Here is a 27795-nt window from a genome sequence, read left to right on the forward strand (position 1 = left end):
TCTATGCTAACTCTTAACCCTTCCCCTGCCTGCTCCCATCCCTTCCCAGTCATGCAGGCCTTCCACTGATTTTCACTTCGTTCCCTGCTCCAGGCCTCACTGGAGCAGTAAGTGTGTACTATCTTCTTCCAGGGAAGCTTTAATGGGCTGTAAAGCTTAGCGTTAAAAAGATATAAATCTCCATAGAAAGAGTTGATTATTTCTTTAAATGTTAGTAAATTTATTTTACTTACTGCTTGGAAAATATCCAAATGTAAATATGTCTTGATTTCTTCATACTGTTACCCTCCTGTATAGCAGCATTGAGTCTGGGAGAGGGAGGGGCAGTACTGGAAACCAAACAGGATTTTCTGTATGCACATGTGCTGACAGGGAACATGGGTAAGAAAATTTGATGATGCATTGTGTTACGATTCCTTTATTATCAAATCAACGGTCTGGAGACAGTGAGGTGACATCCAAAAGTTTCTTTCCTGTCTCTGCTATCTGGCAGAGATATATACAATACAAGAGTGATTACACATTTACAAATTCTTTTGCAGATAATGCAGTTTACAAATGTGTGTTTTTGTCTGTATATTTAAGTTTTTGCCTTGATTTCAGCTTGTTAAATTTAGGACAGGGTAGGGTTTTTAATCCCATAGTCTAGTTTTGTTAGTCTAATTTTGTTTTCGAAGTACATGAATTTAGTGTCAGAGGAGTTATTTCAGAGTGAGGCCACAAAAGAAGCAATGATGTGGGTTCACATGCTAGCAATATCTTTGTGTGTTTTACTGTAATGTCCCTCATTTAGACCAGAAATCAGAAAACATGATTGGTTATAGTTTAAGATTTACAATAAGTACGGTACATCTGAAACCAAAATGTTTTAGATGGAATAAGGAAAGATTAAATCTCCTGTCAGGGTTTTTGGGGCTCCTCATACCATTTAGAAGATTCATTTTCTTGTTTGGGAGACATAGCTGAGAGCAAAAAGGAAATCTCTCCAAAGTGAGTATTTTAAACACTCATACACTACAGTTTAATGACTGTCATCTGTTGAATAATTCTAATATCAAAGTAAAACTGGTTGTACTGACCACAAAGTAATAAACTTGACATGAGGGAATGTCAAGGTAATACCATAATTCTGTGTTGTGAGTCATATGAGGATAGAGCACCAGGTGTCCGCTGTTCTTAGTGGACATAAACGGTCTAATTTTTTAGTGTGTAAGACAATAAAACTTTTTTGCCTAGTATGTGAAATGAGTGCAATCCTTACTTCTGACAATTTAAATAAAAATAGAACAGCAAGCAGAACTAATTTTCAGGGATCTGCATTGTGTCTACAAAGTGTTACATCTATTAAATTCCATTAATTCCATTAAGTTAATAGTGCTTAGGAATTTAACAGTTCAACCTCCTTTTTAGGTTTTTGTTTTTTTGGGCTATGCGGTTCATACTGCCATTGAAGGTAAATAATCTAAAAAAAATTGTAGAAACTTTTCAAAATAAATTTTAACATTATATATATATATATATATATATATATATATATATATATATATATATATATATATATATATATACATATATATTATTATAAATAGTATATTTATTAACAATAAAAGTCTAAATAAAATATCTGATTACCACGACTTGTAATATTGGGATGTAATTCCACTTTTGCACTGTAGGTTATATATTTTACAAATCTTTCTGTAGATTACACTCTTTATGCAATATAAATTTCACTTTTTTTTTTTTATTTTTAGGCTGAATTCTGTGATTTGAACCTGGTAGCACATTCCAATGGAATGTTCTCTGTGGATCTGGAGGTCATGAGAAATGGAGTGAAGGTGGTGAGGTGAGTCATCTAATAGGACCTGATAACAGCTGCAGCATTGTTATTATATACTGAAGAAGCATTTTTTTAATTAAAACACACAGTAGTGGAAACTCTGTCCATAGAGGCAGATGGAAACTGATCAATATGCATAAAAGTGCCAGAGTGCACACAGGGAAAAGTTTTATTAAAGTGTCATGTTCACGTACAAAAGCAGGGAGAATCTTGCTTCATTTCAAAGTTGCATTCTTAGGAGCCTAAGCAGAGCTAAAGACTCTCTTTCCACCCCGTGAGACATTGATTGGGCCTTGCAAATAGTCACCTTGAAGTCTGTTGTAGTATGGCGGGAGGATGTTACAATCACCCTGATACCATGAATATTTGGCATATTTTGCAGGTGAAAAGTGAAAGCAACCTTTGATTCACCTTGAACATGACTAGTGGGTCGTTAGTTAACTCCTAACAGTTTAGAAAAAGCCTGATCATCGATATTGCGCTTTTGAATTATATCTGTGTATTATTTTTTGAACTATAGGAGCCCATACTACACCACACAATACTGACAACTTGGATTCTAAATTTTGTATCTGTTTATGTACCTGGTGCTTTTCTCAGATTACAATAAATAAAATCAAGCACCAATCATCTCATTTTCCTCCATCAGTGTAAAATGAATCACAATTCGTTTTAATCCAGTTTATTATTATTATTATTATAATTAAACAGGATTTATATATCGCCAAAATATTACGCAGCGCTGTACATTAAATAAGGGATTGTTGAGGTGTTTAAATTGTAGGAGACTCCTGGGATAATTGCCAGCTATTGCTATGTTTATTGACAGCCGGGGATAAATGAGAAACATGTTATGCTCCACTAGACAAATTACAGTAAAACTGAGGTATATAAACTGGAGAGAAAGAAAGAGGAAGCTAGTCAACTTTTGTTGTGCAAATATGACAACCAAAGAAAGGTTCTGATTAGCTGATGTGAGCCACACACACATTTATACAGATATGCACAGTCAATTAAGTTGAACAGATACTCATGTTCCATCATGTTTATCAATATATTTTCCAAACCTAACATTTGCAGCCATTAAAAAATATCTTCTCATCATTTTAGAACACATCATCTGAGCATGTTATATTCTCTTTAAATCTAAGTTTAGATGTTAAACAACACACAACAGATTCCATTGTGTCATTTATTTAACTGAAACAAAGTCAAAATAGGGAAGCCATGTGTAAAAATCTAGGTACATCCTATGATTCAGTAGCATGTAGAACTACCTTTAGCAGCAAAAGCTTGAAGTAATCATTATCGGTATGACTTTATCAATCTCTCACTTTGTTGTGGAATTATTTTTAGCCACTTCCCTTTAAACATTGTTCAGCTCATTGAGCTTTGCAGGCATTAATTTATGTACGGCTCTTTTAGGGTCCTTCCACAGGATTTCGATCAGGTTGAGGTCTGGACTTTGACTGGACCATTGCAATAGCTTAATTATTTTATTTTTCAGCCATCTTCAGTGTTCTCCCCAGAATTATTTTTTCAGCTGGGTGCTGGGAAGCTGTAGCTGGGTGGTAAAAAAGTGGGCGGGGTTAGACACAGCAAATTTAGTGCTCCTAGTTTTATGTCAAAGGTATCCAGTAACCCCTATTATTGTGTCAGTGTTCTACCTTATTGTGTCAGTGTTCTACCACCTATACTTTGTTTCAACTTTCTAATGCCTGGCTTGTTATTATATCCAATTTTTCCAATTTTTTTCCCAAACTGTTCAGTGTGGTATATTTTGATCCAACTTCCTAGTGTTTTATGTTTCAATAGTGTAATCTCTTGCAGTAGTCTGGTTTAGTTCACATTAGCAGTAAAATAAACTGCCATTTACCCTGCTTACTGCACATACCCTGATGATACATGTTGGGCATGCGCAGGAGGAGCAACCCACAGCCACCTAGGATATGTTATACAAATATCCCAGGAGGCTGCAGATTTACCATTCAGCCATTACCACTATGGCAGTAAATATGGAAAGGGAAGGATCCTCCCCCAAAAATAGAAAAGAAAAACAACACATTTTCCTTTATATAAAAGGGGGAAGTCACCCCCTATATAATGGTAAAATGTTGTGATACTTCAGGAGCATTGTGCTTGTGATCGGGCAGGACAGCCAATGTCCCCCTCTCATCACTGCCCATATTTTAATAAAAAATTTAAAAACTGTGAAATGTATTTATCCGAGTGTACGTGTACAATGATGTCAGCAGTAGCGCAGTGTGATAGCTGTGTGTGTAAAGGCTGCTTGTCATATTTTTCAGCCTAACAACTCACTGTGTTCAATCCTTCAGACCTTCACCCTTGTATAACTAATTTTCAGGGTACACAGGGGACCCTCATAGCTACTAGTAACCAAAATCTCTTTAAAGAATTTTAGGATATGGAGTTAACAAGTTTAACAACTTGTGAAAAATAAACATTGAGGTTGCTGTTTCAAAGGCGAGTGCATCTAGGAGCCCAAATTTGAAAATGCAAATTTAGGGACCCCTCAGGCCATTTACATAGCAGGGAGAATTAGGGTGGGGCCCCTAAATTTATACTTACCTTTCACAAAACTATAATTGTAATACTATGCTACAATTTTGCTTTTGTTTTTTGAACCCCAATTTCTCTGGAATGGGGAGGTACAGGAACTGAAAAGTGAGGGACACAGGTGTATAAACCCCTCTAAAGTTTCATTAGCATGCCATCATTAGAACATAAAAAAACCTCAGGTCAAAACGCGCTGACCTGTTTCACTTAACTGTCTGCTTCCCTACCTTGAACCCTAATTTCTTTAGAACAGAGAGGTGCAGGTAAACAAAATTATAGGTGCAAGTGGGGGGCAAATGTGGCTAACACCCCCCAAACTTTAATTTTCATTACATCATTACAACATAAACTCTGCCCATCAAAACACGCTGCACTGTTACACATGACTGTACCCTATCAGCACCTAAACCCCAGTTTTGTTTTTATGGGCAGTTTTTTATGTACTAATAATGCCATAGTGATGATATTTTAGGGGGTGTTAGTCACGGACATTCCCCACACATTTTAGGTTTCCTACACCTCCCTATTGCAGAAAAATTGTGGTTTAAAGAACAGAAGCAGAAAATGTAACATAGTATTACAATTAAAGTTTAAAAAAAGGGCAAGTATAAATTTAGGGGCTGTAAATAAATGGCCCCGGGGGTTAAAAAATTAGCATTTTCAATTTTGGGCTCCTAGAGGGGCAGTAATGTGTAAAGGCAGTACATTTGCCATAGTAATTAAACTTTAGTGTAGGGTGTTTAGCCAAAGGTCCCCCCCCCCCCCACTGCACCTATATTTTCAGTTTTGTACACCCCACTATTCTAGGGAAATCAGGGTTCAAAGAAGAGAAGCAGACAGGGTAACATATTATGACAATTATAGATTTGTGACGGGTAGGTATCAGTTTAGAACCCCCCCTTCAATGTTGCTTGCTAGCTTAGTGGCCTAGGGGGTCCCCAATTTCCATTTTTATTTAAAGACCCCTAAGCGCACTTGTTTTTGAAAATGCACTCCCAACATTTTTAAAATTGTGACTCATATATCTTTAAATGCTTGAAATATGGTGGGAAGTTGTGGTTACTATTAGCTATGAGGGTCCTCTGTGCACCCTGAAAACTCAATTACAACCAATAGATTAGGAGATATGAAGGTTTGTATGCAGAGAGTTGTAATGACAGAATGACATGCATCATTCATATACAGACTGCTCTGATGACGTCACTACACACGCCCACTCGGGCGGATACATTTACAAGCAGCTTTTTTTTTCAAAAACAAAACCCCCTGTTCAGCTAGGGAATGGGGGAGAGACAGCCTGTGTCCAGCTGTTCTCCCTCTGCCCCACTCTTATCAGCAGTTCGAATCCTCTGAACGGATAACAGCTGAGAACGGAGCAGCCTCTCCATTGTCCGTTTAGAGGTATAGAACTGCGGATGAGAGCCGGGCAGAGAAGGCACGGCAGCTGGGCGCTCCACCCACCAAAAGGGGGCTGGGAAGAACTATGCATTCTGTTATAGGTTTGCTGGTGTGCTTGGGATCAGTGTCCTGTTGCTTGACAAAGTTTTAGTCAAGGTTTAGCTATTGCATAGATGGCCTTACCTTTGTCTCTAGAGTACTTTGGTATACAGAGGAGTTTATGGTTGACCTAATAGGCCTGACTTATTAAAGCTCTGAAAGACTGGAGAGGAGACACTTTCATCAGTGAACCTGGGTGATCCAGCAAACCTGGAATAGATCTGATCCATGATTGAAAATATATGCTAACAAATAGAATAGGTGAATAGAGAGGAAAGAAAGAGGTTTGAGGCTCATAGGTTTTTCATGCAAAAAGTGAAGTGTATTGATTGCTTATTCAGTACATAAATCATCAAATACACATAAACATATATTGTTTTCATCTCTGTCCTGTTACTATTTCACAGCACAGAGTAGTTATACATACTATATAGTATGGATTTGTCATAAATCTGAAGCTCTTACATTAGTTGAATTTAAAAATACATTTAATGTTGTTTTAGTCAACACATTACTACATTTCTACCTGTTTGGAATTCAGCTTTACATCCTCATTTTAACTGAGACAAAGTGTGATGTTGATTCATCTACAAATTGTGCGGGGGTTGAATGCGGATTATAGCCAGTCACAGGTATCGGTGACAATCTTCCATTATGTGTTTCATTTGAATAAGCACATCAGTGTGAAATGCATCAAAGGACATTTTACTGATGGTTATTAACTTGTACCTGCAAGACTGGCTGCAAAGTTTATATTTTTGAGATACCTGTGTGAATATACACAGACACACACTCTCAACACAGTCTGCTTACAGTGAGGGGTATATGATTAGCTTCCTTGTGGCAGTGCAGCTTTTAGAATATTTACATTTCTGAACTTAGGAAAAGATATGCAATGAAAGACATCAATTTTAAGCTGGACTTTTAAAGCCAGTACTATCAATATATTACAAAAATACCAAAATGTTATTAATAATAAACATTAAAAACAAACATCATTTCAAATACATAAAACAATAAAATCGTGGGTGTATATAATGACCTCTTCCTACAGAATACCCCCAAAGGGTTTAAATTCTGAATTACTTCTCAACGTGTTTTGCGGAAAAAAAATCCGCTTCTTCAGGAAGAAGAAGAGGAGAAGTTTGATGTTTGTACTTCCAGCAGCCCTTTTATTTAAAATTGTTGCAAGGAAGGTGGTGGTTATGGCGGCAATGGTATATTCAAATCCCATTTAGCTAATTAGTGAATAATCTCTTTCAATTTTCAATATAAATCACAGTGATCCTAAGTTTCATGTCCTCAAACAGATATATGAAACATACAGCCCAACAGCACAACCATGTTCCTATTCCATAGGTTTCCCTTGCATTTGAAGGATAGACAGATACACAGATATTGAATCTACTATGAAGGAGATATTTACTTTTTTAGGACTAATCACAGTCAGATAAATCCTCTATTTATACAGCGGTGGGTAATATGTTGGCACTATAAAAATCCTGTTTATTATTATTATTATTATTATTATTAATAATAATAATAAGTCTTTTGGAATAAACACAACTGTCTGTCTACCGCCTAAACTCAGCACTTTCTATTCCAGTCAGTTTAGCTAACAAGAGCCATGTATACATGCCATTTATCATATATTCACATATTCACACTGTAAAAAAAATTCATTTGGATGAATGAACACCAGTGTACTTTAACTCAGCATGTCATTCAATTATGTTGAATGCTCTAATAACTGCTGATACCCATCTTCTTCTGTCTGCTAAACCCTCATTACTTCCCACCACTACATATCGCCCATCCTATTGTGTGTGAAATTCCCCCACCTACTAGATTGTAAGCTCTTCGGGGCAGGGTCCTCTCCTCCTGTATCACTGTCTGTATTAGTCTGTCATTTGCCTATTTAATGTACAGCGCTGCGTAATATGTTGGCGCTATATAAATCCTGTTTATTAATAATAATAATAATAATAATAATAATATGGATGTCAATGTCGCCACTGTATTGTGTTGGTAGCTTTCTCTGCCTCCCTGTGGAGAACCCATTGTACTACAATAATGCAACTGCTCATTTATACCTCTGCGGTGGTGCTGGGCTTGGAATATGTTTAATGAACAAACTGCTGTAATAATATATAAGTGTTGTCTGGACTTTATGAACCTTGGATTGCTAGTATTTCAAAACAAATCAGCCTTATTTAAGACATTGAATTACTATTGAAAATCAAAGTACTTAAACTTTCCTATGTAAAATATAAAGTTCTTTCCCTTGAAGGACAAATAAAGTCATTCACTTTCAGGTTACACTGTTGCTTACAGGATGATTGGACACTGGAGAACAAAAATTGTGTCCTTCTACCAAAATACCTTAGTTTTCTTACTAGTTCCCACAGATAAACTCTTTTCAGCTCTCCTGTGTAAAAGACCAACCTATTTATGCTATGATCAGGCTGTACTTCTACTAGTGCTACTTCCAGTCTTCCTTTGTGTAGACCAGAAAATTACAAGATGTTTTCTCCCAAAATGTTTATTGGCCTTGTAAACCTTTAAAGAGAACTCCTGAGATGCCGGTCTTAACATGTAACTAGTAAAAGATTACCTCTCTTTAAGGACCGATACAATTGGTAACCAATACAAGCAGTTGGTAACTATTTCTAGAGCTCTGTTATCTCTGACAGGCCTTATGGGTGCGGAAGGTAGTTTCAGAAGTGTCTACAACATTTTTTTTTTGCTCATTACTCCCTCCTTCTTATTTCAAAGTTATCTGTTTCACTGCTCAGGTTTAAAATAAGGGGCAACTCTGAATCTCTGATCCTTACAATGCTCTAGCATAGCAATTTCTGTGGTGTCTGTCTTTGAAAGTAGAAGGCAAACTTCATTTGATCTCAGTCTCCAGACTTCTGTCAAAGGATTTTTCTATTGAACAAATCCATGTGTTTGGCTTTCAGTACACGTAAGTTCTGTTTTACTTTAGAGACTGTTGGCTTCTCACTATTTAATTAGGAACTTTGTACAGAAGTAAAAAGGAGGAGGAGAAAATTTAGACTCTACTATTTCAGATTCAAGACTTTTATTCCAGTAAATGTGTAACTTTCTGCTTTTGCAGTAGAGTCATTGGTCTATCCACCTTTAAGGTGGTACATTTGCCATGTCCAAACTAGACTGTTGTTGTGCGACAAGTTTCTCAGTAAGGATAAGGTATTCTGAAGCCTGGTGGCTCATAGTGGGGCTCATAAATCAGGAGTCTGACTGGCAGACATCAGGTTTAGGAAATATCCCGTATTTTTCCATTGTGTCCTGTGACAAACGCCCTCTCAGCCTGCACCCCTGCGCATGGACTTTCCAGCACGCTCTGCCACAGTCCACGTGTCTGCAGGCCGAAGAGGGGTTTGTCACGGGGGCAAGGTTAACCACTCCTGTTAACCCTTGGCAAACACACCTTCACAAGGTAGACTGCCACCGCAAGCTTAGACGGAAGCACACATCTTTACCCTTTGACAACCGCAGTTGTGCTTCTGCTTCTTTAGTGTCACCCACTGCCACACCAGACAGAGATGTCACAGAAAACTGTTTATAGTAGCACTTCGGGTTTGCAAGTTACACTATTTGTAGTTAGAGCATTCAGAGGTTCAGCTTACTTTTTATAGGGTTTTATAAAAAAACATATACAAAAAGAGTGCATAAACAAGAACAGAAAAATATAGACTAATCAAAGCACAAAAATAGAACTATACCAGAACTATAACAGAACCTATAGCAACAGCATAAAATAAAAGGGGAAAACGGTGAAGAAATACTTAAGTAGAGTTGGTTTGCCTTGGTCCAGGTTGCTGTGTAAAGTCCACGTGATTGCCCCGAGTCGCTGGGGCTCCCTTCAGTGACTCAACTTGTCCATTGTCCTTAGCAATATGTTGATATTAAATGAGAGCTACCTCTTGAGGGCTGACATGGCATTTTCTGTGTTAGCCACAGAGGTGGGACTAATAGGACCATCCAATGGTATCGGGGTGGGGCAGTCTGAGGGGCTGTCTGGGGGGCTGTGCCCACATAGGTTATGATGCTCTTAATTTAGCCATTATTAATAACCTCATAAGTACAGGTTTCATGAACTGCCAACCTCCAGATTATTCATCCCCACAAAACATGAAGTTCACAGAGTCCAAATGAGATATGTCTAAGGCTTATAAGTCACCAGAACAGGCTGGTATGGTTTCCTGAGGCCTAGGAGATTAGTTCTTGGTCTCCAAATGCTCCCCATAACAATCCAGCTACAATTCCATCATCTATTATTTGATACAGAATGGTACATTGGAAATATAAAGGTTTAGGAATAAATGTGTTTCATAATAAATATCAGGGACACTCAGTCTGGGACTCACTGAGGTTTTGGACACCTTGGGACACAAGGTTACACTTCCTACAAAGCTGAGGACACACTGTCTACCAACATTAATTAACAGCAAGCTGATACAAAGCATGATCCCTTTTCTTATTTAAAGGGGAGAACCAATACCCTTTTATTACCTTAAGGGTAGATTTGATTAGCATAAGGATCTTACAGAAGGGTCCTTTGTTCATTTTAGAATAGATTCAATTTGCACAGAGATCTTACCCAGGAAGAAAGACTCTTTTGTTAACTTTAAGGGGAAATCCGAACCTAATATTTTCCACAATATCACACACTAAATATTTTCCACAATATCACAGGTCCTAATCTGGTTCTTTCTGCACCTCACAAAGCTTAATTTGAATCCATCAACCCTGCAAAGATACTCTTGCTTTCTACTCAATTCAGGTGGTGTAAGCATACTTTTATCAAAGCTTAAATCATGTTTCACCCCTTTGTTCTATGTGCACTTTACCAGATTCTTAGTCTTTTTTGAGCATTCTACCAGGTGAATTTTGGGGCCTTATCAGATGGCAGATTCGAGCACAAGGCAATTCAGACAGCTCGTTAAGCTTTTGTTGGGCTTGGTATCATTTGTTTGTGGTATTGCCCAATCTTCAGTTGGACTGCTTTTGAATGTCCCAAAGGTGAATGGCATCCCACCTCAATGGACATAAAAGAAAATAGGTAATTGCTGGAAAAATATTTTTTTGGAGGGATAAGGTATTTATAATTGAATGCAGAAATAAACAGTATGGGGCATTTCCTAACTAAAGACACCTAAGCTCTTTTTTCCACTTCTATTCTTTTTTCCATTCTATTTCAACAATATCTAAAGCCTCGCTGCTTGTACTACTTTGAGTAAAGTATAATATGGGTAAAATCCCTGTGTGAATTTCAGTTTTGTTTATTGCTGTGTCCCACTAGGGAAATCACTTATTTTTCTTACCCATAGACACAAAAAGTATAATAGTTTAAAATAAGTCAAGATCATCTTTAAGACAGTTGTTACCAGAACAAGTGACCCCATGAAAAGATATTTTTTTCCTAAAAAATTATTCCGGTTCTGATGATAGGATTTTTTTGGTTAGAGGAGGCCAAGTTGCACCATCAACTATGCCACATCAATCAGCTTTCTTCTCCATTCTATTGACTGGTTTGAACTTCAGTGGATCATCTTGCCAATATCTACACGCCTAAATACATTGAGCTGCTACCATGTGATGGGCTGATTAGATGTTTGCGTTATCAAGCAGTTGGATACGTGTATCTAATAAAGTGACCAGGGAGCGTTTCTACATGTAATTTCAGGTTCTCTTTTTTTTTTTACTACAAATTTTCACTCCTTATGATAATAGCTAATGGGACAAATATAGATAGTATATTTGCCCAGTAGGGACACAGTCATCCGTAAGTATGAACATGCTTACCCAGTACTGTCATAGTTCATTCTCCTCTGCAATTTCTTGTGGTCTCATATTGCTGAGATTTAAATAAATCATTAAAGTATGAGAGTAAAGTGACATTAATTCTGCAACAAATTACCTTTATGATATTGTGATGTGGCTCTTCATGCTGTTTTGTGTCTCAACTCAAGTGCGCTTTTGTACATGCAATATTGTTTGTTTTAATCACCTAATTAAAAGAGGTGTGTGCTATCCGGTGTATCAATAAAAATCAAAGGCTACATTCAGGCTTACCTCAGGATGAAGCAGTCCCTTAAAGAACCAGTGTCTGCGGGTTTGACAGCCGATGGCAGTGAGTGCCGCTGTAGCACTCACTCCTGCCCCACTGCTGAAACTGGTAGAAATGTCTTCCCTGTAGAAACATCTCCCCTGTGGCAGCGACTGGATGAGGAAGTGGTAACTGCAATGCAACCCTGTTGCCAGTCTTAACATAGCCAAATTTTTTGGTCTTTGCGCACACTCAAGGATGATTCTCTTCTTTTGTTGACCTTTGATGGTGATGAGAATATCAGTCTATTACCATTTTTAGGACTGGTAAGCTTTGGTTTCCTTTTACACAGCTCAGGCTTTGGAAAGTACACTCTCAATGACTCTTGAGGTGTTTTCTAGATTCTAACTGCACAGAATTAAAATGTCCCTTTGCAATTTCTGAGGGTTGCATTGTTTGCTGGATAGCATTATTAGTTTTTATCATTGTTTGAAATCACTCTTTAAAAAGGGAATTTAAATTCTGCTTCTCTTTTAGTTTATCTCATGGGGTAGATTTACAGTTTTTTGCACGTTAGGCACTAACCTGATATATTTATATTCATAGATCACTGAAGCCAGACTTTGTCCTGATTCGTCAGCATGCCTTCAGCATGGCTCGCAATGGGGATTTCCGCAGTCTGGTAATTGGACTACAGTATGCAGGAGTACCCAGCATCAATTCTCTACATTCCGTGTACAACTTCTGTGACAAGCCCTGGGTGGTAAGTGTCAACAGCAGATAACAGCAACTTAAATTATGAGCAGCCAAGCCGAATGTTTCAGTTTTGCATGTTTGCAGGCAAAGGGAATCATATGCAGGCATTGTATGTTTTCTGTGGCTTCTGGGTGTGACATATACAGTATCTATCTTAATTCCAAGGCCCACCTAACTATCGCAAATATTAACAATTATTAAATTAATATTACTGCCTAATATAACATCCAGTTTAGTGCTTAGTGAGTCATTCACCTGTGACAAGCATGAGCATATCAGGTATAATCGTATTTATTTATGAATTTGTAAATATGTTTATTTATAGAGGCAAACCATATTTGTTCATTGTAGGGTGTGTTTCCTGCCTAGTAGTTTTATTTTACGATTTTCTGTTAATACAGGTCTGTGGGAAAGGTATGACCTATCCTAAAACCACACATCAATTATAGTTAATGGAACTTGTGTCAGCAGTTCTTCAACTAAAAATGGGTTTGATTAGGAAATAGGTTTATATCCCATTTGCAATATATACTAATATTTACTTTGTTTCCCTAACAAGAGTGATACCCTACTTTTGGGTAATGGAAAGCAGACTCACTCCAAGAAATGGTGCTTGGTTTATTTGTCATTTGCATTCCATTGTTCACAACAATATTCTTTTTTTATTTTTTTGGGTTGTTACAGAGTCTTGTAGGGTCCAAGTGGACCACTGGTTTAGCCATCTTTGCACACATGCTCCCTGATGGTGCTAGTACAAAATCCTATGAAACCCAACATAATTAGGTGAAGGTGGTAATGTGAACTGAGTAAGTGTGCAGTGCTATAGAATACCTATAATTATAGGCTGACAGCTATTAAAAAATAGAACATGTAAATGATTGTTTATTTAAATAAAAAAAATACTTGATGTTAAATGTTTAGAGAAAATAGAGTTTAATAATAACTTAAACCTCTTCTCACCCTTTTCTATGTTCATCTTTTAGTTCTCCCAGCTAGTGCGCCTGCAGAAGAAGCTGGGTCCAGAGGAATTCCCTTTAATAGAGCAAACATTTTATCCCAACCATAAAGAGATGGTGAGTAACATATGAAGGAAATTGATAGAAAGCCCACAGCAATGTTTGACTTTACCTAAAGGAGTTATTTCCAGCTTGTACCTGTTCATTTGAGGGTCTTGTCCTGTACTGACCCCAGACTACAGCAATTTACATAGCAGGCTATCAGATTTTGTTGGCCCCCTCTTCCAGAAGGATGTAACATGTCATGGAACAAATTTAGCAATCTCTGCATGGAAAAACTTCTAATCTGAAACAGATGGCTATCTATAGAATCCCTTATTAGGGCCTTATCCACTGAGTTCTGTTTAATTTCTTCTGTTCTCTGTTAGAGTTTCATGCATTTTCAGCAATGTAGACAAGTAAGACCATTGCATGTCAGACTTCTAAAAACAAGATTACTTTCCCTGTTTATAAAGTAAAAAGGTGTTTAAAGAGGGACTAAACTCAAAAGTACCCCACAACAACAAAAATACACTTACTTTCAATCCTGCTGGGCAGTCAAATCCTTTGGAAGGTCTCTTCTATTGTTGTCTACCCTTTTATGTAAAGTGAACATTCGGAGTTTATGTAAGTTGAACAAAGTTGATGTATGTATGTAAAGTCAAAAAATTAATTTTTAGTATTTTGCATAACCCCTTACTGTATACAATGTTCTTAAGCAAATTGTTTCTTGTTGCACACTGTTTTTACTGAAAGATTCTGCCCTAGTAGCACTTTCTGTTGCAAGCTGACAGCACTAAGCCAATGTCTTCCGATAAACTATAATATTGCCAGCCTGTCATGTAATCTATTCCTGTTGGCCATAGGGCTGTTAGATTTGTGTTAGGGTCACAGGAAGGGTTTATATAAAAGCTACAGAAAAGATTAGTGTTAAGGTTACAGGTAGCTATTTTAAAGTGTACCAGAAGTGCCTTGCCATGTCAGGATGTACCTCCATTGTCCTCCAGTTTTTTAGCTTTCCTATTCAAACAATTTACTATGCAATTGTAAAATACATGTAGGAACATATAGTTTGGCCTAACACATTCCCGCAACACCCTTATTTTGGTTACACTTATTATTTATTAGCTAGTTAGCAGGTGTTCTGAAAAACACCAAAGGGGAAAGGTAGGGATTAGAACATCTTTCAAGTTTTTATTGCTGTCTGTTGAAGATTTCCTCTTGTTTTCTGTCCTGTTCTGGAGCATCAGTTTCATGTTTGTAGGCATCCTGTGTAAGTCTTAACCAACAAAGCCACCAACACACACAGACAAGCTTATAATTATTATTAGTAAACTGTAAAGTGCCAACATTATGCAGTGCTGTACATAAAATGGTGGCTTCTATAATTCTGCTATCATTATTCAGAGATCTGTTGGCTTTTTACATTTTCGTCAATCCATATACAGGTTCAGTTATCAGCTTAGAAAGGATGTAGAAATAGAAATGTATGTTTCTGTAGGTAACTTGCTCAGACGTGAATACATTCAAGTGAAAGAAATGACAAAAGTTTATTTTTAGGGAAAAATTAGTCTATTTGTGTCCTTGCTAGGGTTATTAAACCCTTTGTTCATAATTATGACCATTTTCTCGAAAGCAAAAAATGTTTTGTAAGGTTTTTACACTCCAAAACATATTATATTTACTGGAAGAAAATAACTATTTGAATAAAAACATTATATTTGTTTTTTTGGTGAATTTAGAACAAGAAAATCCCCAAGTAAATAGATACCAAATATGTCCAGACTTAATTTTGCAAACACCCACAAAACAGAGATATTCTGTGAAACCTAGAATTTTGCAAAAGACCTTAAAACCTTTTGTATTTCATCATTTAGGGGTAAGCAATAGGCAGATATAGCTTTAAGGGCATGACCTTCAACCTATGTTGCTGAAGTAATTTAGCGCTTAGGGTGTACGTTGGCATTAGGACCTTGCAATTCTAGCACTGCTAGTATAAGTCCTCTTACTACGGCATGTGCAGTGATGTCTATTTTGTGTCAAGCAATCGTTATTTAGGTTTGTTTTTTTTTTTATATTTTTATATTTTAACATATTTCATGTTTTTAAACACTATATTCATTTTTTAAATTGAAGTATTAGTGTTTGTGGAGTGAACCTGTGCAGACACATTATATATGCAGCTAACTTTTGATTAAGGTGCAATTAGGCTTCACAGATGCTGAATTGATAATAAGTGTGATTACCTAAAATGTAGTACTAATTAATACACTTCACTGATGCTGTGGTTGGATCATCTTCTCCCCATCTGCTCCATGCCAAGCCATGTACCTTTACTGTCCTCTGCTGTGGATCAAATATGGATGGGGCGATTTGTATTTTAATGAATTTTATTTGTGTCAATCGTTTGTGATATAGGTCTGATATATTCATTTTGCTCCTGAAAAAGCAGACATTATGATCTGTGAAATGCCTTGAGCCTGTTTATAGGACCTATGTGAGAAATTGAGACTGCCAAACGATTGATGTTTTTTAATATGCACTATTGTATGTGTTGATGTCTTTTCTTCACTTTTTTGTATATGATTTAAATTAAAGATGTTGACTGTTTTACTTTAAAAAAAAAGTTCATTTGTTCTTAGTAAGTTATTTGTATGCCTCTAACATCCCTAGTATTTTTGAAAAGTTTCATTTCTTTTTCTTCTCCAACATTTAGAGGTGACTTATTGTTATGGTTATCTGCTACTCCTGCTGGTGGCGCTGAATACCTGGTTACGATGAACTTCCACTGGCCACCAGCAGATGACCACATCCAGGAAGAAGTGGTTATGCAAACATCCGGGAGCTCCCTAATAAGGGTTTTCCCTTCCCTGAGTCCTTGCCAGAGATTCAGTGTTATTTGGCCTGCTACCTGCTGTGCTCTCTGGCCCTGATCGTGTGTCTTGTCCTAAGACCTGTTGATCCTGACCTGACCTGAGCTTGTTGGTACCTGTGTTTCTTATATGTTTGTTAGTTAGTTGTTTTTGGCGGTGTTTGTTATTTTCTGTATTGTCACAGTTCTTTTCACATTATTTGTTCTTATTGGCATCATTCTTGAATTAAACTTAATTTCACCCATCTGTGATCTTGTATTACTGCCATTAGTGATCACCTGCCACATTGCTTGTAACACAGGGCAGCATCAGGCTGGACTGTAGAAAGGACTATTAGTAAAAGTGGACCTAAACTCAAAATTTTTACTTTACATAAAAGAGTGGAAAATCCATTTATTTAAAGTAAAAAAAAAAAAAAAAAAAAAAAGGTGCAGCTCCTTCTCTTTCTTTCTTGATGGCTGCGGCGATCAAGACTGAATGGGAGCACAGCGTTCCCAGGATACCTACGTCACGCATTCTGGGAGGCTCTTGGCTGCTCCTTCTTCTCAAGCCTGAGGGCATGTGCAAAAGGGGCATTTTCTTCTCCTTTTTTTTCCCCTTTACAATGGCCTACGTCACCTGATCTGGCATCTGTGCAGTGCGAGATCAGGTGACGTAGCAAGAAGACCGAAGGGTAAGGTATAAGATGGCAGCGCCCGGCTCTTCCTTCGCATCGAGACAAAGAATAATTCCTGGACAATGCAGGACCGGATCCAGGAAGGGTCCAGCGCCATCGAGGGATTTGCATGAAAAAAGGTAAATGTGATTTTTTTTGTTACGCTTTAATCTTAATTTCTCCTTATTAACGCCTTCAATTCTTTCTCTACTTAGCTGTTTTTTTTCTGGTGATTTATTTCAGCTTTTAACGATAAATATTTGAAATGTTTTTTTTATATTACAAAAAGTATAAAAAATGTGAAACAAGCCTTTTTTTGATGACTTTCCAGTGCTTTGTACCTAAATCCTGATTTTTTAAAGGGAAATTTAATCCATACTGTTTCCTCTACTTGATATGTTATAGCGTTCCTTTGTCTTTTTGTCTATATACTGCATAGAAAATAACATAAATTTTGCAACACAATCAAGTCTTGCTTGTCCTGCAAAAAAAAAAAAAAAAGTAGTATTGTGTCTATTTAGAGTTATACTAAAATGCAACCTCTAAATGGCTCTTAAACTTGGGGAATACCAAAGAAGTGTAGTGCAATAAGGTTCTCCTGTTTGTCTGTACATTATTATGTAAATGTCAATGGCATGTGTGTGAGGTAGAACTGTTTGTTTTTGCTAATTTTGTATTTCATTGTCAATTTGTAAAAACAATTTAGTAGTGACCTCTGTAATCTTTCTATCGTAAGAAGTTATGTGTTAACATTTATCTAGGCTGACCCTATCCCATGAAAAAGAAAACACTTTTATATACAAAAACAAATGTAAAAATATTTATTCAAACAAAAATTCCCATACATATAAAAAGCATTTATAGCACATCTAGAAAAACTGCCCCTCGATCTAACAGTGCATACAAAATCAGCTGGTGAAGAAAGCTCACCCTTAGCAGAAGACACAAAATTAACTTATTTAAATTGATCCTTCTATTTCCCCAGAGGCACCCCTGCTGTTTAATGTGTCCAGTGAGCTGCAAGGACCTCAGGTCTGTTGACAGTGCCTTAAGAGAATCTTAAGTGGCAAATTGTGTGCTGAGGTCCCATCAGACCTTACTTTGTGGGGAGTAAAGTCGAGACTTCAGCGAGTCCCAAATGCACAGGCCATTGCTATCACTGACACAGGCCCAGTTGGCAGCCTGATGGCCAGAGTAGAGGCTCTTTTGCCTGGAAAGGTGGTCGGTCCAGAGACACTGGCGGTCGTCATCTATTTCACATGGCACAGAGGTGCACTGTTTGATCTGTAATTAAAGATATAAACACTTGGTATTTTTAGAAGATCCTTAAAAACTGAGGTGGAGATAAATGCAGCAGTTACATGCTTACTCGTGGCACAACTCTGTCTCAATTACAGCAAAACAAGCAATTTAGGGCATAAAACTCACTTCCTCACAGTTTCTCGGTTATTGATTTGGGACATATGCATTGTTTTAAAGTTAAAGGAAACTTTTTTCTTGTTAGTAAGGTTGAAAAAAAATGAAAAAGTCCATCTAGTTTGAACAAAAGTAAAACTAAAAAAAAACAACCATACATATGTATGATAAATAAACATAAAGCATAGTTCTCCCCAGAGGGTTTTAGCCGGTTGCTTCGCCAGGCTGCTGTGCCTACCCCGCCCACCTCTCATCCTCTGCATGCTGTTATCCGTTCAGGGGATTGCTGCTGGGATGAGAGGTGAGCACAGAGTTCAGTCTTCATGTGAATAAGACACAGGCAGCCCTGCCCCCATCACATAGCACGAGCTGGAATTTCTACTTAAAAAAAAAAAAAAAAAAAAAATCTGCCTGTAAAATGTATCCACTGCTAGAGAGTGTGTGAAGTCTGCATGTCGTTCTGCATCCTCACAGCTCTTTGTGTACAAACCTCCATATCTCCTAAACTGTATATCACAATGACTTGTAATTTTCAGGATGCACAGGGGACCCTCACAGATACTTGTTACTACAATTTCACCCCCCCAGCCTTAAAAAAAATTTCAAGATATGGGGGTCTCAAATGTAAACAGTTATGAAAAGTGAAGATTGGGGTTGCTGTTTCAGAGGAAAGTGCAACTAGAAGTCCTAAATTGAAAATGCGAATTAGGGACCCCGGGGCTACTAATATAGCAAGGACCATTGGGGTGGGACCCCTAAATATTTACCTACCTGTCACAAACAAGAACTATATCCATACAAGTGGGGAACATCTGTGACTAACATCCCCCAAAACTTCATCACTATAGCATCATTAGAACATAAACTCTGCCCACTAAAATGTAATAGGGTACAGTCATGTGTAACAAGAAAGTGCATTTTAAAGGACAGTTTTTTTTTAATGTTGTATTGATGCAATGGTGATGAAAGGAAAGGTTAGCCACATGTTTCTCCCACTTCCATCTATATTTTTGTTTCCCTGCACCTCTTAATTCTTGAGAAATTGGGGTTTGAGGTAAGATGCAGACAGATATGTGTAACAGAGCAGGCAGCACATTTTGCTAGTAGAGATTTATGTTCTCATAATGCCATACTAATTACATTTTAAAAAGGTTTACCCACAAGTGTCCCCTACTTGCACCTTCAGTTTCCATTGCCACCACGTGTACCTTTATAATTTCAAGTTATTACAACCAACGGTTTAGGAGATAAAAAGGTTTGAACACAGAGAGTTGTTAGGTTGCAGAATATGACAAGCAGCTTTTACACACACACACACACACAGCTATCACACTGCGCTGCCGATGACATTACACACTATGGATTGTTTTTGTTTTTTTATAGAATATGGGCAGTGATGAGAGGGGGTCCATCTGATATCACATGCATGATGCTACCTAAAGCATCACAACATTTTTAACATCATATTAAAGAGTGACTTTCTCTGTTATTTAATGGAAAAATGTGTGTTTGTTTTTACACTTTTTTGGGGAGGACCTTTCCCCTTTAGTCCTTACTTCCATTTTGGTAAAGACCAAAGGGAAAATCCACAGCCTCCTGGAATATTTGTGTCACATATCCATTCAGAGGCTTTCTTATAATGTAAAAAAAAGTGTTTAATCTCTTGCGTGCGCAGTGCAAGGCAGCACTGATTGTACAAGTGAGCATCAGAGAAAAGGTGGAAGCTGAGCCAGCATGGGCCTGCTGGACTGATTTTGTAAAAGGATCAAGTGAAAACAAAAAAGATTTCACAAAAGTTCACTTTAACTTCATATAGCCTCAGGAGCACATCTGAAGTTAGGCTGAATTCACACCGGCAGTAAGGTTATATTTGTCCATTCCTCATGCCAGGAACCACTGCTGCTTAAAAAACTTCAAGCTCTGAAAAAGCCTGTTACCAATCCCAGGTGCTGAGCAGTTGCCAGAAATCACTCAGAAGGGGTAAATGTTTTTTGCTGCTAATATGAACTAAGCCTAACTTGTTACACATTCATTATACTATTACACTACTACAAAGGATTACACTCTTAAAACTTAGAACACTAGTAAGTTGGGTCACAATACACGGCATAGGACAGTTGTGGCAAAATACATAGAATGGTGAAATTGGATATACTAATGGAGCATGCATTACAAAGTTGGAACAAAGTATAGGGGTAAGGTAGAACACTGAAACAATAGGAGGTTAGTGGATACCCATGGCATAAAAGACTGGGAGCACTAAATTTGCCGTCTTTTGCCACACACCCTTTTTGACCACCTGGCTGAAAAGAAAATTCTGGGGAGAACACTATAGTAACTACAAGTAAAGTAACTTTTGTGAATTTATAAAAAACATGTATTTTATTTATCTTCTGATATGTAGCAGCTTTCTATTAAAATATTGTGGGATAACGAGATCAACATCTCAATCTGCTGGTAAAGCTTCCTGTGTCAAAATTCTGCTCATTGGACCATGGTGCAGAACCTTCCTCTGTCAGTCTGACTGGCATAATAAGGTACATATTGATCAGCTGTACTGGCAATATATTGTTAGAGTCTCTTTTAAAAAACAAACAAACAAAAAAAAACTTGATTCAGAATTTTGCTTGGGTAGCAGGGACAGGTACAGAGTAATTTTTTTATCTTCTACATTACAGAACTGACACAAAAATTATTTATCAGAAGTTGCAAGGCACAATGTACAAGTAAATACATTAAATGTCAACTGAAGGTGCACAGTTTTGCTCTTCTGCATATATGGTATGTCTGTGTACAAAGCTGAATTCCAGGAATCCATATGCTGCCACTCCAGCAGCCATTCACTAGTGACTGGTACAAATGGGAAATTTGGTTTTGTGCTAAGTCATATATGAACCCTATAACTGCAGTGTTTTGTGTTTTTGTTGCTACATTCTGAGGGGAATTTTGTTTTGGAACACTTGACAGCACTGTTTAAAATAATATGGCACATGTATAACCAGGTAGATCCCACAGTAGTATGTCTTCTAACACCACTAAGCTATGTTAGAAATAAGTGGCAGAGCTTTGGAATGGGTAAAAGAATAGTTACTGATGGGAATCCATAGCACTGACCTCTGGACAAAGCAATAGCAGTCAGATGTGAAGAATCTGACTGCAGAAAGCCAAGTATAAAAATGTTTTCTAATGGTCACATATTGCTATATGATGGACACAACTGCCTGGTGATGTGGCTTCAGTATGACATTTGTAGGATGTAACATATCATTATGTATTTGTGGGTGTTGTTCACTGTGAATTAGGCACTGTGATCTGTAGGTAATGCCTAAATCACTCTTTCATAAGGAAAGTCCAAGATTCTTATTCTGCCTTATATATGGATGATGTTGCAAAGCTGTGCATTAAGCATAAATGAATGCTATTTAAAAAACATTGCAGAGCCTGTTATGTTTCACCACTGAATGAGCACTTTATGCAATCTTACCGTGCACTCGCAGTTCTTAGCATACATCTGCATGAAACCCCTCTTCTGGCAATAAGTCAGGGAAGCCCATGGTGCAATGTAGCTGCAGGTATTAATAAATACTTCACCATCGATAATATGTCCTGTAAACAGAGGATAGTCAGAAACATCACTGGGGAGGTGAGAAGAAGGTAAAACATACAGCAGACATTTCTGAAATAAACACAGGTTATTTGACCAGGAAAATAAGACTTTGTTGGCTTTGGACCAGCAGAGCTAGTCCTTATTTTAGGTACTTTGATAGATAAGGCTGCCTTTCCATTATTTAAGAAAGAATTACATCTTAAAAACATGAGTGATGTTAATAATTCTCAATAGTTATCTAAATTAACTTCTAGAGATGTGCAGTGATGTTTCTCACAGTAAATAAACACATTTGGTTGTTTTGACTGTAGAAGTGCTGCTTTTGTCTGAAAGTTTAGGTACTAAAACAAGTCTCTCTGTCTTATTCAAGAAAATGTGTGTATGTGTGTAAGTAAGAATATTGAAGTATACTGACCAGCAAGGACAAATTCTTCACTCTTGTTAGTTGAAGTGTGCTGGTATCCGCACAAACTCTCGGCAGTTGCAGTGTACAGGTACTGGACGTCCTCAAATCCTTCTGGGGCCTTGAAAACCTAATGGAGAAAGACGGATTGTTTTCAACCATACACAATCACAGTGCTGTGCAAAACCAGCCAGCATACAACAAGAACACTCAGATATCATTTTTACTGGACTGCAATTAGATTGGACTAGAAACATTTTAATGTACAAAAAAAAATTATCCCTTTTACTTATTTTACTACTTTTTAAGGTAATGAAATTATCGCAATTATTGCAGAATAAATAGGCCTATAGTAAAAACAACTGTGGTCCATAACTGGTAAAAAAGTATGATGAAAAGTGGTGAATTATGAATAGAGATGGAAAGGGTTAAAAACTACAAATTATTTGTTTTGTTATCCGTGTATCCATTACAGCGATTTTCTTTTACTTCCTGTGAAAATATGCCTACAATTAGGTTAAATACCACCTCTGGCAGTGGTCAGTGGAACAAGTGTTCCTCATGGGAACGGTTTCCTGCACCTCTGGTTTGTTCTTGTTTTAAAATGTTGTATTTCTCTTCACTTAAAAGCAGGATAGAAATGAAATGATCTTACCTTTGTAGTTTTAATTTGATATTGCATTCTAGTTCTATTCTTTTCACTCACTTTCTGCCCAACAAACTTTGTGCGGATCACTGTAGAGAGAATTTTTATGATCAGCAGAAATTACAATAAATGTATTGTGTGGAATTTGCACAACTTTTTCTTATATTTAATGATTTTTAGAAGCAGAAAAACGTTCAAGGAAATATTTAGTCGTCTGTCTAATATAGTGCAAAATTAGTGTTAAATTTTTATGTTTTTTTCACCTGTGATTCTTCCAAAACCAAACCCCATCTCCTAAAGTGATAGTGACAATGGAGGAGCATTTAGCTATACTTAAGACAGGAAACTAGGAGTGGGTCAAAAGCTCCCTCTAGTGTTTAAATTTCAGATCTCTGAATTTATTAAGTAATACAAATATTCTACAAAATGTGTAAATCAAGGTAACACTACATGTATTACCACAAATATATAATATATATACTTTCCCTTCAAGTATTGTTAGCACTCTTTCAGTGCAAATAAAAGCTTGGTGTGTCCTCTGAGCTGAATCACAGCAAGGATAATTAGCTTTCGAGCACATGTTTTGACATGAGCCCATCCTCCTGAAACATTACCTATGAACCCTAAAATTGCACACCCACTCTTTAAAACCTGAAGGACAGTATTATTCAAATGTTGCAAAATTAAGTGTATATGTTTCTATAAATGTTTGGAGTTTGCTCTTCTACAAGCTATTTAATATATGTAAAAGAAGGTCATGCTTTTGGAATTAGAATATATCGTAATCCAAAACTTTTTTTTTTATACAGTCTAAAGCTCTTTATTTGACTTTTATTTCTGAATCTCTTTTTAGTAGATTCACTCTTCCTTTTTGTGCTAGTGACTGACTTTTACAATTGTCAGCAGAACCAGGAATACCTGCTTTGGTGACAAGGGAGAATTACCTCTCACATAGAGAAGATTTCTTCACACTTCTTTCCAGAAAAAAAAAAAAAAAACAGTGTGTCTCTATGTCCATGATAACAATATTTAGGTTTTGTCCCTCCTAGCTCATTACTACATGTCAGGCTTTCTCATTTGGCTCCTGATAGTTACTTCATTTTAAGCACTTACCAATAGCAGAGTCACAGTACACAGACTGGGGGTGCCTGGGGCCAGAACATGAACAGGACCAGACTTCCTGGCTGAGGCAACTCAAAACCAACAATACCACCAAGGCAAACATTGTGCAAACTGCTTGCTTCTTTGGGCTACAGAGGAAGAGGGAATGAAAGGTACACATTAATATTTAAATACCACAGTCAGCTAGAAAAGTACCTGGCAGTAATGAGGGCTTATCAGATATATTTCCTGTATCTATTAGGTGCAAAGAACAGGTCAGAAAACTCATACAGATGGTTGGCAGGACAAAAGCTTTGTAAAGGTTTGCCTAGTTCTTGCAGAAAATGGTTTAAATTTGAAACCACATGGTAAATAGTGGCTGGGACTAATATTTTACTATTGGTTAGAAAAGAGCAAGCAATACTGTAAATGCTATGATATGTAGGAAGTTACATGATTGCTGGCAATCAAGGAATTACCTTCTGCTGGGCTTGCCTTTGGCTGGTTAGAGGTTAAATGATGCTGTGCTGGGCTTTGTAAATGAAAGGGATAAATGATGATTAATGGTTAATTGCTGTGCTACACTCCAGTAAGTCATTGGTTAAAAAGCCAGTAAGTAATTGGATTGAAAAGAACAAGGGTTAGGAGATGGTGTTCTGGCATCTAAAATGGTTTAGGTTATGTAATGGACAATCAGGGTATTTATTAAAAAATTCAAGATACAACTCCCTGTATAGGTCTGTGTTGTGCAGGCAGTTAAATGGTGCAATGATGTGGCAGATGGAGAGTAAAGTACAGGACCAGAAAAGGAGTTAATCCTCCAGTGCAGATCTCTGGCTTGGTATTTATTAAGGTTGTACAGGGCATTGTAAAGAATTACTGTCTAGGTATTAGAAAGAAGGAGTAATAGAATCTTTGCAGAGTATAAAGCTATTCGCCCATTCTGCTGTAGCTGTTAAGCAGGTCAAAATAGATTAGTGATGCTCGGTCAGAAGGGCAGGGTACCAGCAGCAAAGAGAGTGATAGCCGATGGAGCTCTTCAACCACTTACCTGATCTCAGGATTGTCAGTGCTTCTGGAGCTAAGTGCTGGATCTCTCCATGCCACGTTTGGAATTTAAAGCTCCTCACGCCCCCTCCCTCCTATGCTATGATTGGCCAACAGCCCAGCCCCAGACGCCATCCTTATTAGTCAGAGATTTCAAAACAGGAAAAGATCATAAGGCAGCTGGGAAATGAGTTTGGTCACTTGAAGGGTTGGGGAACCATAGGATAACGTTACCAGTTCAACCAGGTAGAAACAGGCACAAACTACGTGACAGCACTGCAATCCCCTCAAAATGAAACATTTTGCGTAAATAACTTAATCACAGTCATACAGTGAACACATATCAGGTATTGATGTTGATTTTACATGATTCCAGCTCCTGACAACTGCAGGTTTAAAAGAATTGTCCCAGATAAAAAAGCTGCTATAATATCTCTGTGAGAATGTGATGTAACATTAAATGCAAAACTAAAATTCTAATGTAATAAGTATGACATTGGATGCAGAATGCTCTGCAGCCCATTGAGTAGGGATTGTATAATCTTTTCACAGATGTTTGAAATATTTTGTTCAGAAGTGAGCAGTTTAAAGTAAATAATTTATTTTATCTAATCTAATATATTTTAATGGTTAAATTAAGTTACCATAAAATCACCTGATATTAAACACAGTAATATTAACCTAAAGTATGTGCTTACTGAAGATGGAAGGCAGATTGGAAGTTTGCCCTATGCCAGTTAAATAAGGCTAATACTAGATACCTAAAAAATAGCTGACTTTCAACCCCAATAAATATTGTTGGCCAGAGACACATATTGCACCCTTAAGCTGTTAGCATTGGTTCCCAGTCTGACACATTCATATGCACTGTTTTTACTTCTCAGCTCATCTCACAGTTGCCCATATCATGTGCTGGCTTTTATTGATAAATTGACACACAGGAAGTAGTCTTTACTTTTCAAAGTTCCAACTTTCCAACAGTTCAATCCATTCCCTGAGACTCTATAGTAGGTACTTAGGCTAAACTTAGTTTTGTTAGTTATTATTATTGGTTTTTATTAATATTGGTGGCTGTACCCCACAAAGCCAAATAACCTATTCTTTAAAGAGTACATTGAATAAAAATACTTGTCAAACAAAAAAATCGAGTCCGATAAAAATGATTTTTTTTTGCTGTTGCGTTTTTTAACTTGTACTGCTTTGTTTTCTTGACCAATGTATGGCATTCTGAAAATATTATTTGCCAATAATTCTGGTTTAAATTAGTCATACATAATTTTCTTTAATTTCACTTTTTTTCTAAGCAAAGTAAAAGATCTTTTCTTTTGAAATTTGGTATTCAATTTCCACCTGGGTGTGGGAAATGAAAACTGCATTGTTATGTGTTAGAACAGAGTCTTTGAGGGAAGTGTTGCAAGAATACCATCATGCTAAATGATGTTAGATTTAGCTCCATTTGGCTTTGACTGCCTCGTTGGTACTTGTCTACAGACGATATGTGGTTGGGTCTTCTGGGCACTACAATGATGGCTTGTACTAAATGACTCCCACAGACGAATAGCTACCTCCTTGCCTATTACATTCCAGAATTTCTGCTTCCTGTGGTTGTCAGGGAATTTGGTCCTTGAGTGCCTTTGTCCTTGAGTGAGAGATATCAACAGCTAGTGGATAATTCAGAATCCATTTATAAATCCTATACACTGATCCTTCAAATATCTTTTTTTTTTTTAATGTAATACAAGTTCATAAACTTTTTAAGTCAAGAACCCATTAAAAAAGTGTTACTTACTGGGACCTGAGATTATTACCAAGATATCTACAAAGGCAAATAATAATGGGAAAACACTGAAGCTGCACTTGGAATAACTAATCTATATTGACTACTAAGTCAGGTGATCCATCACAAATATGTACGACCAAATTCGGTGACTTGATTCATTGTTAAAAAAACAATGCATAAGATCAGATGTGCTACTAAAATCCATATTAAAGGCATTAGTAGAATAATATAGATTGATGATTTCCGCAGTTTTTGTAGATTTTGCAAACAGCCAGTGACAGCCCAGATGTATGATGACATATTTTGTCAGAAATTAGGTTAGGAAGTCTGTCAATTGATAAACCCTGAATTAGGTGGTCATATTGCTATTGCTAATTTCAGTTTTCCCAGCCAAATAAACTCTGGTTTGCCAAAACACATTATTAAAGTCAAGACTAAAAACTAAAGACTATTTCATGCCAAAACTCTTTATCTTTTTTCAGGTTTACAGTGGTATTGTGGTATTCAAAGCAAATTCAAAACATAT

At 37.1% G+C, this 27795-nt stretch overlaps 2 protein-coding genes across 4 annotated transcripts in view; one reads left to right on the plus strand and one right to left on the minus strand.

Annotated features, from left to right (window-relative positions):
• The window catches only part of SYN1 (synapsin I), a 96419-nt gene that overhangs the window by 21910 nt on the left and 46714 nt on the right, over positions 1 to 27795 (plus strand). For 2 of the 3 annotated variants that reach the window (XR_011923381.1, XM_072430347.1), the window contains exons 3-5: positions 1755 to 1846; positions 12597 to 12753; positions 13730 to 13819. Coding sequence is in view for 2 of the 3 variants with exons in the window: in XM_072430347.1 (XP_072286448.1) it covers positions 1755 to 1846; positions 12597 to 12753; positions 13730 to 13819 (339 nt within the window). In the remaining variant the exon portion in view is untranslated. Of the gene's footprint in view, positions 1 to 358; positions 382 to 1754; positions 1847 to 12596; positions 12754 to 13729; positions 13820 to 27795 lie in introns of those variants that run through there. The other variant, XM_072430348.1, reaches the window with a different exon arrangement.
• Positions 18061 to 25609, minus strand: TIMP1 (TIMP metallopeptidase inhibitor 1). Its single transcript, XM_072430362.1, has 6 exons — positions 25494 to 25609; positions 24455 to 24591; positions 23351 to 23430; positions 22708 to 22825; positions 22170 to 22291; positions 18061 to 18553 (listed from the first exon to the last, which is right to left on the minus strand). Exons 2-6 carry the CDS (start codon positions 24564 to 24566, stop codon positions 18359 to 18361), a joined length of 627 nt encoding a protein of 208 aa, XP_072286463.1. The 5' UTR covers positions 24567 to 24591; positions 25494 to 25609; the 3' UTR covers positions 18061 to 18358.

The sequence above is a fragment of the Pyxicephalus adspersus genome, chromosome Z, assembly GCF_032062135.1.
Source record: "Pyxicephalus adspersus chromosome Z, UCB_Pads_2.0, whole genome shotgun sequence".
In the NCBI taxonomy this organism is placed as follows: Eukaryota; Metazoa; Chordata; class Amphibia; order Anura; family Pyxicephalidae; genus Pyxicephalus; species Pyxicephalus adspersus.

Coding starts and splice junctions, on each gene's coding strand:
- TIMP1 (XM_072430362.1), bottom strand. CDS start 24,566: ATGTTTGCCTTGGTGGTATTGTTGGTTTTGAGTTGCCTCAGCCAGGAA. Junction 23,431..24,454: donor GTACTGTGACTCTGCTATTG/GTAAGTGCTTAA, acceptor TTCTCTCTACAG/TGATCCGCACAAAGTTTGTT. Junction 22,292..22,707: donor TGAAGAATTTGTCCTTGCTG/GTCAGTATACTT, acceptor CTCTGTTTACAG/GACATATTATCGATGGTGAA.